Raw genomic sequence first — 14126 nt, 5'->3', positions numbered from 1 at the left:
AATATTGAATTCAATAGAGACCTGCAAGTAGGATTAGGCAATTATGTGGATGGGAAGTAAGAAGCTCCTAAGAGGGCCAACATACCCCAGGGCTATAATACAAACATTTTGCGGGACATGATGCGCAGCTATTTCATTCACAGGAGAATTTCCCAATGTAATCCCATCATCCAAGCTCAAAGGCTGTATTATGGGACTGAATGTAAGACTATCATCTGGCGTTGTGGGCGCAGTCGACGTATCAGGGATACTTTCGTCCATATCTGGAGATATCGAGTATTTTTGTGGCATATTGGGAATGAGACCTTCCCTTGAATACAAAAGACACTTGATAATGGTATGTAAGTCTTACTATTTATCAAGGCCTTCGAAAAGTTTGAAGAACGAGATATAGGGTCCCGAGTACTGGAAGATGCAAGTCGAAGGTAAGAGAAAATTATGGTGGTTTTGAAGAGATCTCCACGACCGAATCTAAATTTTAATCAATGTATGAAGAAAAAGGAAGCCACAGGGAAGAGAAGAAAGAGGGAGAAGATCAAAATGGAAGGAGCGAGGGATGAACACAGAAACTGTGCTTCCACCTATCAACAGAAGTTATTCCCATCATCTTGGAGATGCCACCAAGCATCATCAACATATCAATAGGAGTCCAAATTATTAAAATCGCCCATCAAAAGGATGCAGTAAATCAATGTCCGTCGCAAGCTCCCTGAAAATAAAAACAAGAATTAACAAATTCTTACACTAGAACAGCATCAATATGGAGAGATCAATGAGTAAGACCAGGAGGTTCATGCCACAGAAAAACCTCCCCCAGATGCTTAAATTAGACTCATGTCCATATCGACAAATATTCATGGATAGCAGTAGAATCCTGCTATGTGCGATTAGTTTGAATTGATCAATGCAGGACTGAAGGAATGCATGAGATCAATATGAACAAGGTTGTTAGTCTCCCAAGAATGTATGAGTGGATTTAATTAGCAAACATTGACCTACTCGTTTCAAAGAAGACTATTGCTAAGCAGAAGATCACTAGAACTCCCTGCTAAGGTATATTTCAGACGAATGCCGCCTTCCAGATGGGCTCCCAAGATGCTCTTTCTAATATCAATATAAACATTTATACTGATGTGTAGATAAACCCTATGGTTAATGTGCATAATGATGCCAGGAGAAGGGCATCCCAGACCTTGCAATGTTGCTCCATCAACGGCGGATGAAATTGACAAGAATTCTAGGACAATGTAAACCATTGGGAGGATTCGCTGGACAAGAATATATTTTACACGGCGATGAGTCCACGTCGAAATTGAGCAGTAGGAATATACTACTATCATTGAAAAGACGTTCGGGAGTAGTGGAAAGGCAGGATTATAATACGGAGACCGCCTGGAAACCCGCATTCATGCACCGCAAAAAAAGAGTTGTTTATCTCCTTTGCTAGAAAATCCTGGTTGGTGTTCACATGCTTTTGTAAATTTAGCCTTGCAGTACAGATGCCGTGATAGCATAGAATTCGACCCCACTGCGGAGGCTGAATACATAAATTGTAAGGAATGGCATGCTGCGGCAAAGAATTTTTCACGAGCTGACTAGCATCGGAAAGAATCAAACGGTGAGCGGCGTTTCAGGATTTGGCGCTGAAAACCAACAGTAAAGGATCTGAGAACACTTCGATAAGAAGACTTCGAAAGGTATTGCCGCCACTATACCCCGTGAATTGATATGAAAGTCGAGAGAGTGTTCGTATCCTCTGATTTCATCCTCGACATATTTATATCAGATTATGAATAAATTTGGTACAAAGTCTGACATCGGAAGGTGGCAAAGCATGATTGAAAGTATCATAATTAGAAAATGGAAACGCTGCGCTGTAACTTTGTCTTGTATTACACGGAATAATGGATTTAGAATCGAAGTCTTGTTGGTTGGTGGCAGAAGAAACGCGCTGATCCGGAACGATGACACCGATAATTAAGGTTAGATCTAAAATGAATCTAACCAACAGTTTGAATGATCTCATATGGGCGCTTAGAGGGAAACTAACGACCACTCACTTGTTCGCTGCCCAAAAAAGCATCTTCAACAAATTTACCTTGGAGATAGTTCTCAGCCAGTCGCGATGAAATGGCCCAAGTAAGCATAGGGAGTACATATGTGCGTGCAAGACGTGCATACATACTCTGTACTATATTTAGTTAGCATTTATTGAAATCTTGTTGAAGAAACTTTGCGTCGTATTCTCCCGTGTGTAAAATCGTGTGAGCATCATATCACAATGAAGAAAGTATGACTTAGAATATCATCATTCCACTGGCCGATAACAATCTAAATCTGCTGGAAACGATAGAAATAATGTGAAGTTATTCGCGTTTCGTTGGTTGACAGGGAATACCGCAAAATTTTGAAGTAGGATCAAGTCAGCCGGCAACGCTACTTCGCATGTCAGAATTATGAGTTCACAGCCGAGCACGGTTGAGCTAATAAATATTTACGAAACATCTATTACCCAATAAGGCTTGGTACCGGGATAAAATACACCGATTCGGTTAGTGCTAACATTTATTTATGCCAGCCAAGTTTGACAAGGTATTGATCGATGATGAGACTCGGAAAGCTTCACTCCTCATTTTCCAGACAACATTGATGTCTCAACAACATGTCGAAAACGCTGGAGCCTCCTCATCCTAAGGAGTACGGAAGAGATGTTTTTCATTGATACTTGTACAATGTGCATACAAGCGCTTCTTGATGCCGAAATCCTTCACGGGTAGGGCATTCCTTTTGTAGTCGTGGTTCACATTTCCTGTCCCCAGATTATCAATAGATGACACGAAATTACTACAGGCGCTTTTCCCTGCAACTGTCCCTTACCCATATCCATGCATTGACAAGCGTCCTATGCGACCGCCACTCATCTGACAGGCCGTTACCTCCTTGTGTCGATCGCATTCATTGAGTAAGAATCTTCCTATCAACGCTATTGGCAAAAGTTTGATCAAGCATCATATGATGGTTCCACTGTCATAGACTGGCTCTCAGACGTCTTGTTCATGCTACACACCTCCGTAATTGGAGGAACTAGTAATTGTGGCCATGGAATTGTCTCTCAGCAGACAGGGCTAAAGCCGAGCTTCCAACCAAGAATCGTAAGTCCGACAAAATTTGTCTGGGGTATTTACATGCTCATGTATCGAGTGATCAAGATCACTCCCTGGTTTGAGCTTCACATTGTGGTTTTTGATACCAAATATCTACGACTTTCTGTAACGGACTCAAGTTTTTCCATGCTAAGCCTTCCTCTCTGACAAGACACCTACAGTATTCTCATCCTTCTTCCTATTCCTTCCTTCTGCCTCCCATCATTTATACTTTGGTGCTCTGGCAAACTAAACTATCATCACCACTTCTCCCACTTCAATTTTCGGGCAGGCCCATTCTCTCTCTATACCTTCTCTTCTTTCAAAGCTGTCTCTACATCTTACCTGAGGCACGACATTTCTTTTTACAATTCTTTCTCCCCGCCGGCCGGATCAATCAATTTAAATTCTATTAATTTTTAAATCATATCTTGACTTCTTCTTACTTGCCGGTCTCGTCGTTCTATCACTGTCCATCATGTTTTGGCACGCAGCCGCGACACTATCACTTCTCCTTGTCGGCCATGTAAATGCAAGTAGAATCATGGATATAGCGCCGGTGGTTCGTCGAGATAATAAGGATGAGGTATTACGGCGATATATGGACAACATAATTGAGGACCGTCGAAGATCTATCACGGATGCACCAGCAACCACAGCAGCTACGAATATGTCGGATTGGAATACTCAAACTGAGGCAGCATGCGGTCAGGCACTAGACTTACTAAATGCTCAGGATACCAATCCATCTGGATTAGCAGTCTGTTATAATCTGCCGTATGTCGACAACACTACTGGTGTTTTTAAGGCTGATCTTAGACTGTACAATGTCTCGGCTCCAACAGGAGCATTTGCCAATATTCCGAGTCAGAAAGTTGAGGTTGCGTTGAGTTACGAAGGGGCTACAGTATCGGCTGTTAACATGTCGACATTGATGGCCCGAAGCGACGGTACCTCTTTAATTTCATGGCCAAGGAAAATTTCAAAGCGACAATCAACACCAGACAATTCCACAGGGAAGACTTTTACTTTAGTTCAATCTTATGCTTTCATTGGCCAGATGAATAAGGAATATATTGGCATGGACATGGACAGGTATGTTACATTTTACAAGATTACAATGCTTCCAATCTAACTTGATTTAGCTCAACTATGGAAGCACTCCTGACCCCAACCGTGAGCTTGACTGGCAAAGATGTTCAAGGTGGAACTGTGAATACAACCCTCAACACCAACCAAGCATCTTTCGTCAATGGTGCGTTTTCCACACAAGCTGCTGGAGTCACAAAAACTGTCGCCCAACCTCCTATCCAAACTCTCGTCGTCGCCTCCGAATCTCCTTTCGTGGTTCCCGGCCTCAACATTCTTATCTTCCCAATTGGTGGCGTCATTACAGGTATATGGGCAATTTTATTCATTGGTACCATTTCTTATGGTACCATTGGTAGAATCCAGTTCCGAGACCAATTCAGATCACGAACTGCTAGAGCTCAGAAAGGGAATATGTCACGAATTTAATAGGCTCTAGAGCTATCATGTGGATTGGAGGAAGTGTACAAGTTTATTTTCAGTGGGGGACTATATCATTTATAGATTTTTGGGGAAAAGGCGCGAATATCAGAGAAACGGCAGTTTTGGAACAGACTGGAGATCATGTTGAGGATTGAGGTGAAGATACCGCGCTCAGGGTAATAAGCTTGGAGCTTGATTCTCTAAATCAAAGGTTCTTTCTGAAGCCCAGACATATGGCCAGTCCCAAGGGCTATAAATCCACACGCCATGACCGTATCGTGTGTTCTTTTGAGTTTATTTATTTCTGCTTGGGGATGGAGATGAGCAATATTGCAACGAGACACGATTATTACCTCAGTTTAGAGTTTATAATACGAATCAAAAATAATTCAAAATCAAGTCTGTTCGGTTTCTTTCCGGAGAACATATTATTTTATTACTTGATAACTATTTCTTGATTTATAAGATGAGGGAGGGGATTAATATGCATACCTAGACAAGATTAACCTGCGGAAAGTCACAATGAATTTCAAAATACAAGACGTCGTGAAAACAGCCTCAACAACCATCATCTTGGCAAACAGCCTTACAATCAATTTACTTCCTACTCGATCTCACGAACTACAATCCTCCCGTCCAAAATACAAGCGAGGCTCGGCATTTCTGGCCTAAGGATTCGCATCAAATTTTGAAGGATGAGGTTTATTTGCCGTGTTGTAGAAATTTAGCCCCTAGAGTAAGTTTTTGGAATCGGCGTTTCACAAATGCGACGTGTAAGAGAAGTGTTCGAGCGGACTTGTTTGGCAGGGATGGTGACCCCGTGTTTGGAGTTGGGTTTGAGGGCCGTGAGCGAGGTTGTTAGAGGAGCTTTTTTTGATGCTTTTTGTTGTCGGTGGAGAGCTTGACTTGGGATTAGATTGGATTTTTTGGAGGTGGTGGATGATGGTACGATTGGATTGGATTAGATTGGATATAGAAAATGAAGCAAAAAAAAAAATACCAGACACCGACGAGAAGGTCGAGCACGTGCGCAAGAAGACTTTTATATCATGTGATCTGAACGCTCGGGGTCTCCAGCTTGGCTTCATTTCACGGCTTTCGAAGAAGGGTGTCAAAGAACAACACTACGATATCTTTGATGGCATACTTTACCCTTGCTTGGAGTTGCTCGATTGCCAAGAGCATCCGAGAGAATTCCTATATCGAAATTAACGATGGCAATGCTCATGCGAAATATAACCTACTCCAAAAAGCTGAGCCCCAATTCGTCACATCGATTTTCGGGGTAACCCTCGAGCATTCAGGACTACCCGAGGTATAATCATATTGCATGAGCGACCATGAGGGATCAAAGCATGATGCTCGAAACGATGAATCTCATGCACATGTTTCTGGTCGATCACTATTCGATGAAGACAAGTATCCATGGGGATGGTTTTTAGTGAAACCGGCATCACCCTTTCAATTTCTAATCTATTAACCTTTTGAGTAAGAAACGAAAAGCGTCATTGTTGAGTTGTCATCTCCCCCAAAAAATTTGTTTCTTGATTTTGTTTCTACAATACCTACGGCGACTGGATCGCATTGAATGACTGGAATCGTTATTTCGTGATTGGATTGCTGTGGTGTCCTACATTCGTTTTTATATCCATAATATTTCATCTGAAGTTCTTCAAGTTTCCAACTGTTCCATTTCAAGCTATTTGATTTGACAGGTTCATCTTCACATACTTATACGACACTGCAAGCTTGAGATTGAGCTCTCAAGCTAAAGAAAGATGGTTTCGGTGGCAGATTTAGTCACAGAATTACATTGCAATATTGATGAAATTCATAAAACTATCGCTCTAATAAGTGATACTTCATATCATGATGCGGAAATTACACGACTCGAAAGGGAACGCGATGAACAGCTTCGACAACTGAAGATGGCTCATGAGGCCGCAATGAAAGAGGCGGAGGACGCACGATTAAAGCGGGAAAAAGAAATCGAGGAAGAAATTCAGAGAGAGGAGCAAGAGATAGCGGAGAGAAGGAAACGTGAAGATGAGGGGAGGAAGTTGAGAATTGAGAATGCAATGGAGGAAAGGAAAAAGGTAAGACAAGAGGAGGAAGAGAAGAGAAAGGCCGAATTTGAAAGTCAGCATAAAGGAGTTGAAGATGGAATCGATGACGAGATGGAAAGATTGGAGGATGCATTGGAGAAGCGAATGACGCATGGTCAGAAAGCTTTAGAGGATTTAGATGCTGCTAGAAGAGTAAGTTTGCGACCTGGTTTTTTGCCTTGGTTTATTTCGATTTATGCTAATACTTGTGCGAAATTAGAAAATCAACAGACAAATCGATGAGCAACTCAATGTTCCGACTGTACTCCCTGTAATTCAATACAAGAGTCGCAGAAAGATCTTATTGAATAAGCGAAAGTCAGATCTGTCATTGGAAAACCAGAAAGTCAAGGATATTGAGGAAAATGGACAAAACAATCCGGAATCAAACGCAGACGTAATGCTTGATTTGGATGAGCACAAACACGAAGACCCTCAGCACGATGGGACTAATGTTGCAGACAATGAAAGAGACCTTGCGTTAGAGCCAGTCAAGGATTTTGGGTTACAGCGAGATTTCGCACCAGCAGAAGAGGCTGTTCAACCAGAGCAAGAGGCGCAATTCCCAGAGGTAGAACATGTTGAAGAAGTATCTCAGCCTGCCGAGGAAACTCACAGTTCAGTGGCCGAGGAGAAGCATATTGAAATTGAAGAACCACGAGTTGCTGAGCCAGAACCCAAGATTGAGAGCATCGAGTTAGAACCACAAAATCAGCCTCAACAAGACACGGTACAGCCTGTTGAAGATGTACTAGAGGAGAACCATGAATTTCCTGCAACTTCCGGTGCCGAGACACTCCCAGCTTCCGATGACACTCCAACTGCTCAAATCGAGGAGAATAATTCGGCCGAGACAACACAAAATGAAACCAATGATACTCTAAAGCGAGACATTCTCTTAGTGGAACCAGAAATTGACGAGGATGCCGTTGAAGGGAGCCAATCTACTGAAATTTCTTCCGAAGATGCCAAGGATGCCACAAAGCCAGAAAACACACCGCTAGAGATAGCTAAGGAAGTCGAGGCGTTTCCAGCTCATGATTTAAATGAATCTCCGGAAGACAGAGCAGCCAGGGAGGAAATAGCTAAGCTGAATGAGGAGATTCGACGAGCTATGGAAGAGGAAGCTGCTGAAGCAATGATACCTCATGAAGAAGCCAAGGATGTTTCTCGAGATGTAGGGGAGGAAAAGTTGACTGAATCGGAAGCTTCACATGCTCCTGAAAATGTTACGACTCAGGATTTCGCCAATGAACCTTCTTCGGAAAAGAAAGAATTCAGAGAGGAAGATGCGTTTCCTCAGGTAGAAAGCACGCCAGTAGTCACTGAGACCGTCAATGTTTCAACTGTAAATGCGGATTTTGAGACAGATGTGAAGCCCGAGATAAATGAGATCGAGAGCGCTCAACAAAATTTAGATGCCCCAGACAATGACACCGAGAATAAGGAAATCCTTGAATCAGAAGAGCAGGCGAAAGACACGACAGACGAATTTATTCAAATACCAACTGAGGGGCCACACCTAGGTGAAGAGCCGTCGTCCGAGCCAACACTTTATGCTGATCAAACTCCTGAAGATCACGAGCCCTCACATAATGAGACATCGTCTATTCATGAATCTACAAGTGGAACTGAGAACAGCACAGTCGCAGAGACACTCCTGAATTTGAAGGAAAAGGCAATCTCACCTCCTGTTGCAGTTGAAGAGGCTACATTAGGCAATCAAGATCATGGAAATGCAGAGATGGAGAATGAAATTGTGCTCGAAGAATCCTCAATATCAGATGAGGAACATGACATGAATCAATCGTCAACAGAAACAGAGATGGTCCACGAACCGGAATTCGAGACCAAAGAGCCTGCTACTTTTGGGGAATCTGAAGCCGAGGCAACTCAAATCCCACTTCCAGAACCAGAGGAGACAGAGGCTGCTCTACTTAGTGAGGAACCAGCACAAGATTCTAATTCCTTGTCAATTGATGAATCGGATAGCGAAGAAAGCCAGCAGAAAATCATTGAACCATTGAGCACTGAAGATGTCAATCAGGAACTTGTGCCTGCACCGACTGACACTACTCTCCCAGTAAATGATGAGACGCCGACTACTGCTGAGGAGAACATTATTGGCGAGCAGACGTCCGAATCCAACGTATTAGAAAAGGAAGTGGAAGTTAAAACCGATGGGTTAGTCCCAGAACAAGACCTCATTGAGCGAAATGTAGAATCTGAGAAAGACGGCGGAGATACTGCAAGCAGAGAGTTGAACACTGAAGAAAGCCAGGAGGAACCCTCTCAAGTCATTTTGTCCGAGGCAGGAGAGATGAAAAGCAGTTCAGATGAAACTTTTTTGCAATCAGAGCCAGCGCCGGAAGTGGTGCAGTCTGATATTGAGAGCCATGAGGCTTTTGAAGATCATATATTATCTACCGATTCTCAGCTTGCTGCCGAAAGTAATGATGATATCAACGAGAATGCTGTTTCGGTACAGGAAGAGCCTCGTGTCAAAGATATTGATATTGATACTCTTACAAACTTTACAGCCGACGCCGATTCAGATGATGAGACGAAGCTCGCAGAAACTCGTGATATCGCTTCGGATAATAACGCCAAGGAAACCGAGGTAGACTTTGAGCCGGTTGTTACTCTTCCTGACCATATTCAAGATGCTCAAGAAAACCCACAGGAGACAGTTGAGAGTGAGGAAATAGGCACACATCAGCTGAATGGCCCAGTTAATGACGACATAGCTAAGGATGAAAATTGTATCAGCGGAATAGCTGTTGATAGCAATTCAGACAAACTTCCGCAGACCAGTGATGAGGCCGTTCAATTAACAGGTCACATCAAGTATCGTATTAACGAGCTGGAAGCTGCCACGCAGGAGGGCGAAGATGTATTGAAGGTTCAGCCCGATGATGAAGAACGAGCGGTTACTTTCGGAGCCCCAGTTCCTGATACTGAGAACAAGAATCTAGAAATCGCCGAGGAGAAGATAGAACCACTACCTGATTTCGATATTCAAGAGCGTGTCTCATTTATTGAAGATTTAAACACACCTGGTCCTGAAGAGTTTGAAGGCACTGGAGAAGCGACCTTGACTTTGGATGTTGGGTCTCCACTTCCCTCTCCGACAATTCCAAAAGTCACCAGCAGCAGTGAAGAAAGCACCCGAGCGGAAGGTGATGTTGTTTCACATGCTATGGACTTGGAAGTAGGAAACCACCAAGAAGGACACTCTGAGGTTAGCGACTCTTCCCCGGCTCAGCCAGATGATGAAGTGGTACTGGAGACGCCAAGTCCAATGCAATCCGAAATGGATGAGCATGCGGAAGTGGCTAAGAGTGAGCAATCGACTTCGGGAGATGATGCATCGATACATCAAGAGGTCGAAGAACCTTCCAAAAAGGCAGTTGATCATACTCCATTCGAGAGCCAAGAGCTTCATCAACTAAAAGACCTGCATTCTAATTCTGTGGAGGACTCTGTGCAAGAAAATAATGATCAGGACCATGAAACCTCCCGGGAGATTAATATGCAACCTGAAAGTAAGAGCTTTGGTCCTCATTTTGAAAACACCACCTTTGTTCCAGAGACGTCTGCATTAGGACATCCGATAGATGAAGTTTCCGAAGTGCCAAATGTGGTCGAACAGGTAAATCCTGAGACCCATGACGAGCCGGTAATTGAAAAAGAAGGCGCAGATGGTGAAAATACTGATGCTGTTCATGTAGATGAAGAAATTGACCAGACAAAAGATGATCACGCTGAAAAGTCCGGAGAATTCAATCATCCAATGATCACCCAGACAACGATTATACCAGAGTCAAGCCCGAGTGCTTTGACAATTGCTGAAGCCATCGACAGTAAATCATTACGTCAAGAAAACGAACAGCCAGCCGTTGTCGAAGATGAAGAGGTTGATACTTTACCGGAAGTAAAACCCACTAGCCAAGATACTTCATCGCAATCCCAGCATATACAACACGAAGACCCCGAAGATGTTCGTGCTAGAGAGGAAGTTGCTCGTCTAAACGCAGAATTTTTGAAGGCTATCGGAGAGGAACAAGCTGATGAATCTGCCGAATCAATTTTAGGGAACGATGACAAGAGTGTGGATGAAAATGAAACCATTAAAGAAGAACAAGAGAAACCGAGAAGAGAGAGTGCAGAGGACAGCGCAGCGAGAGAAGAGATTGCAATTTTGAATGAGCAAGTGAGATTGCTAAATCAACAACGACAGAATGTGGGTGAATCTGCTGAGACTGAAGGTGTAAAGGATGAAAGTCGCGACGTTTCTGAGGATAGTGAACCTCAAAAGCCTGAATCGAAACAACCATCGATCAACCTGAGTGAAGTTCATCATAGTGAATATATTGAAGATCGGGAAGTCAATGACATACCCACCTCATCAGTCCAGCAACACGAGAACCCGAAAACTTCCGGTCAATCTGACCTTATCTTGAATCCAGAAAATGGAATAGAACAAACCATCGATGAATCAAGCCAAGAGATCGAGGATTTACAGCACGAACATGAAGCTCACGAACTTCAAGATTCCGGCTCGGAAGGTGAAGAAACCGAATTTCATTCTGAAAGCGAGGATGAGTGGGATGGTTCCTTAGAGGATGAAGATGAACCGCTTCCTTATCTTGAGACTATTCACGAAGAATCACATGAAAGTGTTTCTCATATTGAAGATCACAACGATGGGGATGATGGAGCAGAAGAAATGTCAACGAGTAGATTTTTCCATCCACATTGGAAATATGAGGATTTGGATGATGAGCTTCTGAAGGAGAAAAGTGGATCCGAGCATGCTGCGATGGAGTACAATAGTTCTCGTGGTTTACAAGATATCCCAGCCGAGGAATCTTTCCATAACCCGCAAGTTGAGGAACGTCACGTGGAGCTATCGGTTTTACCTGACATCGGTCATAGTGAAGCAGGTCAATATTCCGAGAATTTCATTCCAGAAGTCGAGGATTCAGAAAATAGTCCATTAGTCTTAGAGTCCAGAAACTCAGCTGATAAGGATATCTCACTAAAAACTCTCCAAGCTGGATTAGAGCCCCAGAATGAAAACAGTCTTGGAGTTTCGAGGCCTCGATTGAACCGACCACAAACCCCAATGGCATTCTTTTCAAATGTTTCCAATGATAAAGAAGTGGAATTGCCTCACATCATCAACGATACGGATGTATTAACCGATGATGAGGAGTCGAAAGAAACAACGGAGAATATAAACCATTCTAATGCTACGGATCTACCACGAGTATTAGAGCCAAGCCCTATTTTGGACGAGAACCTTGAATATTCTAAGCAGGAGGAACCGGAATCGCTAATCCAAAATAACAACCTTACCCCAGAAGCTACCCCTCGACGTCCAACACCACTCTATCGTCGAAGTAGTGATTTGAGTCCAGAACATGAAGCAGTGTTCTCAAGAGTTTCTAAGATTCGGAATAGTCTAACTCCTTCACCTGAACCCCATCAATCGTCAAATATTGCACTAAGCCCTAGATCACCATCTGGGGGATTTCCACCTGATGAACATCGAAATTGCTTAGATGCTTCTATCAACAGCGCATACAATGGGTGGGGATATTCTACCTCAGATGAAGATCACCCCCAAAACGACTACGGAACTCAATTGAACAATGACAATGGTCGTAACCGTTCTCATACTGTTGATACAGTTCCTTCTTTTGAACATTATGCATCGGATGATGGTGATTCGGGACCTGCAACTCCACCTCAAAAACTGCAGTATTCTGATCCCGTGACTCAGCAACCGCATATTAGTCAAATGATAGCGTCAGAATTACAATCTTCGGAAGGATGGTCAATTCCCAATGATGATACCCAGGATTCAGCAAATCAGGAGCAAAATAATGACGAAGTGATTAAATCCCCAAATCTTCAAGAAACAGCGGAATTCGATCCTTTCAATCCACAAGAATACAAATCTCCAATACCAAGCCCAGAACATTCATCGACATTTCATGTAAGCAATGTACATGTCGATCAGGAATATCCTCCAACTTTGTCATCTAATCCACCCTCCCTCATATTGCCTGAAAAGATTTTAGGCTCGAATGCACCAGCCTCTAGCGCGATATTTACATCACAAACTCCAGTCCGAATGGAAGAGAAATCAGTTTCTCAGCTCCCTCCAAATGTCTATTCTGTTCCTTGGACACAAATAGAAGGCCCATATAAAGCGCCAAATCAAGAAAAAGAAACAGCGTCTCCACAACGTAATTCAAGACCAGTTAGTTCCATCTTCGCTAGAACACGCTCGCTATTTGAATCAGCAGGTACCAATGATTCAACCCCAGCTAAACCAAGACCATTATCTGGAATGAGCATATTTAATGTCGCATCGCCATCTCGCTCGACACCTTCTTCTACACCTGCTCAAAGTCGTCCACATAGTCTCTCGTCCTCGAGTTTGCGTAGCGCGAACGGTTCTAAGAGATCGAGTCTTTATCTAGCGGAAAATGCACACGCAAATGCAAATGGAACTGCGAATTCGAACATAGATTATGATCCAAACACCGATGCGGATTTCTTGCCAAAGAGTCTAGATGGCGATGGAAGATTACCTAGTCCAGCATATGGATTACCTGGACATAGAAGTAGTAGTAGTTTTGATAAGGAGAGATTGTATGGTGATGAGGAGGATCCTTATTATACGCAGAAAGGGGGGAATGCTGGTAGTTTTATGGGGTTGGGGGGTGTTACGAGAGGAGGTGGTGTGGCGGAGGATGAACCGTTGTTGAGGGGTGAGAAGTGATTTGCGGTTTGTATTGTTCAGGGATAAATGGAGGAGTGGGAGGGTATGGAGGGTTGGGAAAATGGAGAAGGAGGGGGATATGAAAAAATTGAGGTGCGTGGTTGGAGGGGAGCGATTGGAGAGTGTGCGGGAAAGATAGATGGAGATGTCATTAGTGGAATTGGGAATGAGATGGGCATGCGGAGTTGGGGATCAGGTTCGGAAGTTGTAACGGTTTTCATGATGTAAGATTACGACATGGACAGGAAATGCGGGAAAGTGGCGTTTGAAAGGTATGAATGGCATCTGTATATGTATATGTATATGTACATGTATATCTTTGTTATGTTTATGTTTATATATTTATATCCTCTATATTATTATTACGATATCTATTCTTAGCTAGGTACTCTGTAATTATATAACGCAAATTCAGTAATTGTAACTTCAACTCTAACATTCTGAATCCTGATGCTACCTTTTACCTTTTACATTTACATTTCATTTCACTTGCAACTCGTCACGTAAATTTATTCTCGCTGAATATGCTGGGCATTTCACCTCTAGCTTGCATAACCTGCACTCCAAGAA

General features: G+C 43.0%; 4 protein-coding genes across 4 annotated transcripts in view; 2 read left to right on the top strand and 2 right to left on the bottom strand.

The window, feature by feature from the left end:
- The window catches only part of SS1G_08237 (hypothetical protein), a gene marked incomplete at both ends in the record, with an annotated part of 1288 nt that extends 997 nt beyond the window's left edge, over window positions 1-291 (bottom strand). Inside the window, one exon of the mRNA XM_001590447.1 lies at window positions 106-291. Within this exon, the coding sequence (XP_001590497.1) occupies window positions 106-291 (186 nt within the window). The remainder of the gene's footprint in view (window positions 1-105) is intronic.
- A 2399-nt stretch (window positions 292-2690) lies between these two features.
- On the bottom strand, window positions 2691-3101 carry SS1G_08236 (predicted protein; the record flags this gene model as incomplete). Its single annotated transcript, XM_001590446.1, has 2 exons — window positions 2691-2809; window positions 3068-3101. 2 exons carry the CDS (start codon window positions 3099-3101, stop codon window positions 2691-2693), a joined length of 153 nt encoding a protein of 50 aa, XP_001590496.1.
- Window positions 3102-3621: 520 nt separating this feature from the next.
- SS1G_08235 (hypothetical protein) lies at window positions 3622-4661 on the top strand (the record flags this gene model as incomplete). The annotated part of the gene is made up of 2 exons (XM_001590445.1): window positions 3622-4238; window positions 4289-4661. The coding sequence occupies 2 exons, from the start codon at window positions 3622-3624 to the stop codon at window positions 4659-4661; spliced, it is 990 nt and encodes a 329-aa protein (XP_001590495.1).
- A 1772-nt stretch (window positions 4662-6433) lies between these two features.
- On the top strand, window positions 6434-13556 carry SS1G_08234 (hypothetical protein; the record flags this gene model as incomplete). The annotated part of the gene is made up of 2 exons (XM_001590444.1): window positions 6434-6913; window positions 6981-13556. 2 exons carry the CDS (start codon window positions 6434-6436, stop codon window positions 13554-13556), a joined length of 7056 nt encoding a protein of 2351 aa, XP_001590494.1.
- Window positions 13557-14126: the final 570 nt, after the last annotated feature.

Source organism: Sclerotinia sclerotiorum, genomic scaffold (assembly GCF_000146945.2).
Source record: "Sclerotinia sclerotiorum 1980 UF-70 scaffold_11 genomic scaffold, whole genome shotgun sequence".
NCBI lineage: Eukaryota > Fungi > Ascomycota > Leotiomycetes > Helotiales > Sclerotiniaceae > Sclerotinia > Sclerotinia sclerotiorum.
Note: the sequence above shows the minus strand (reverse complement) of the source record. Positions and strands in the feature narration are given on the sequence as shown.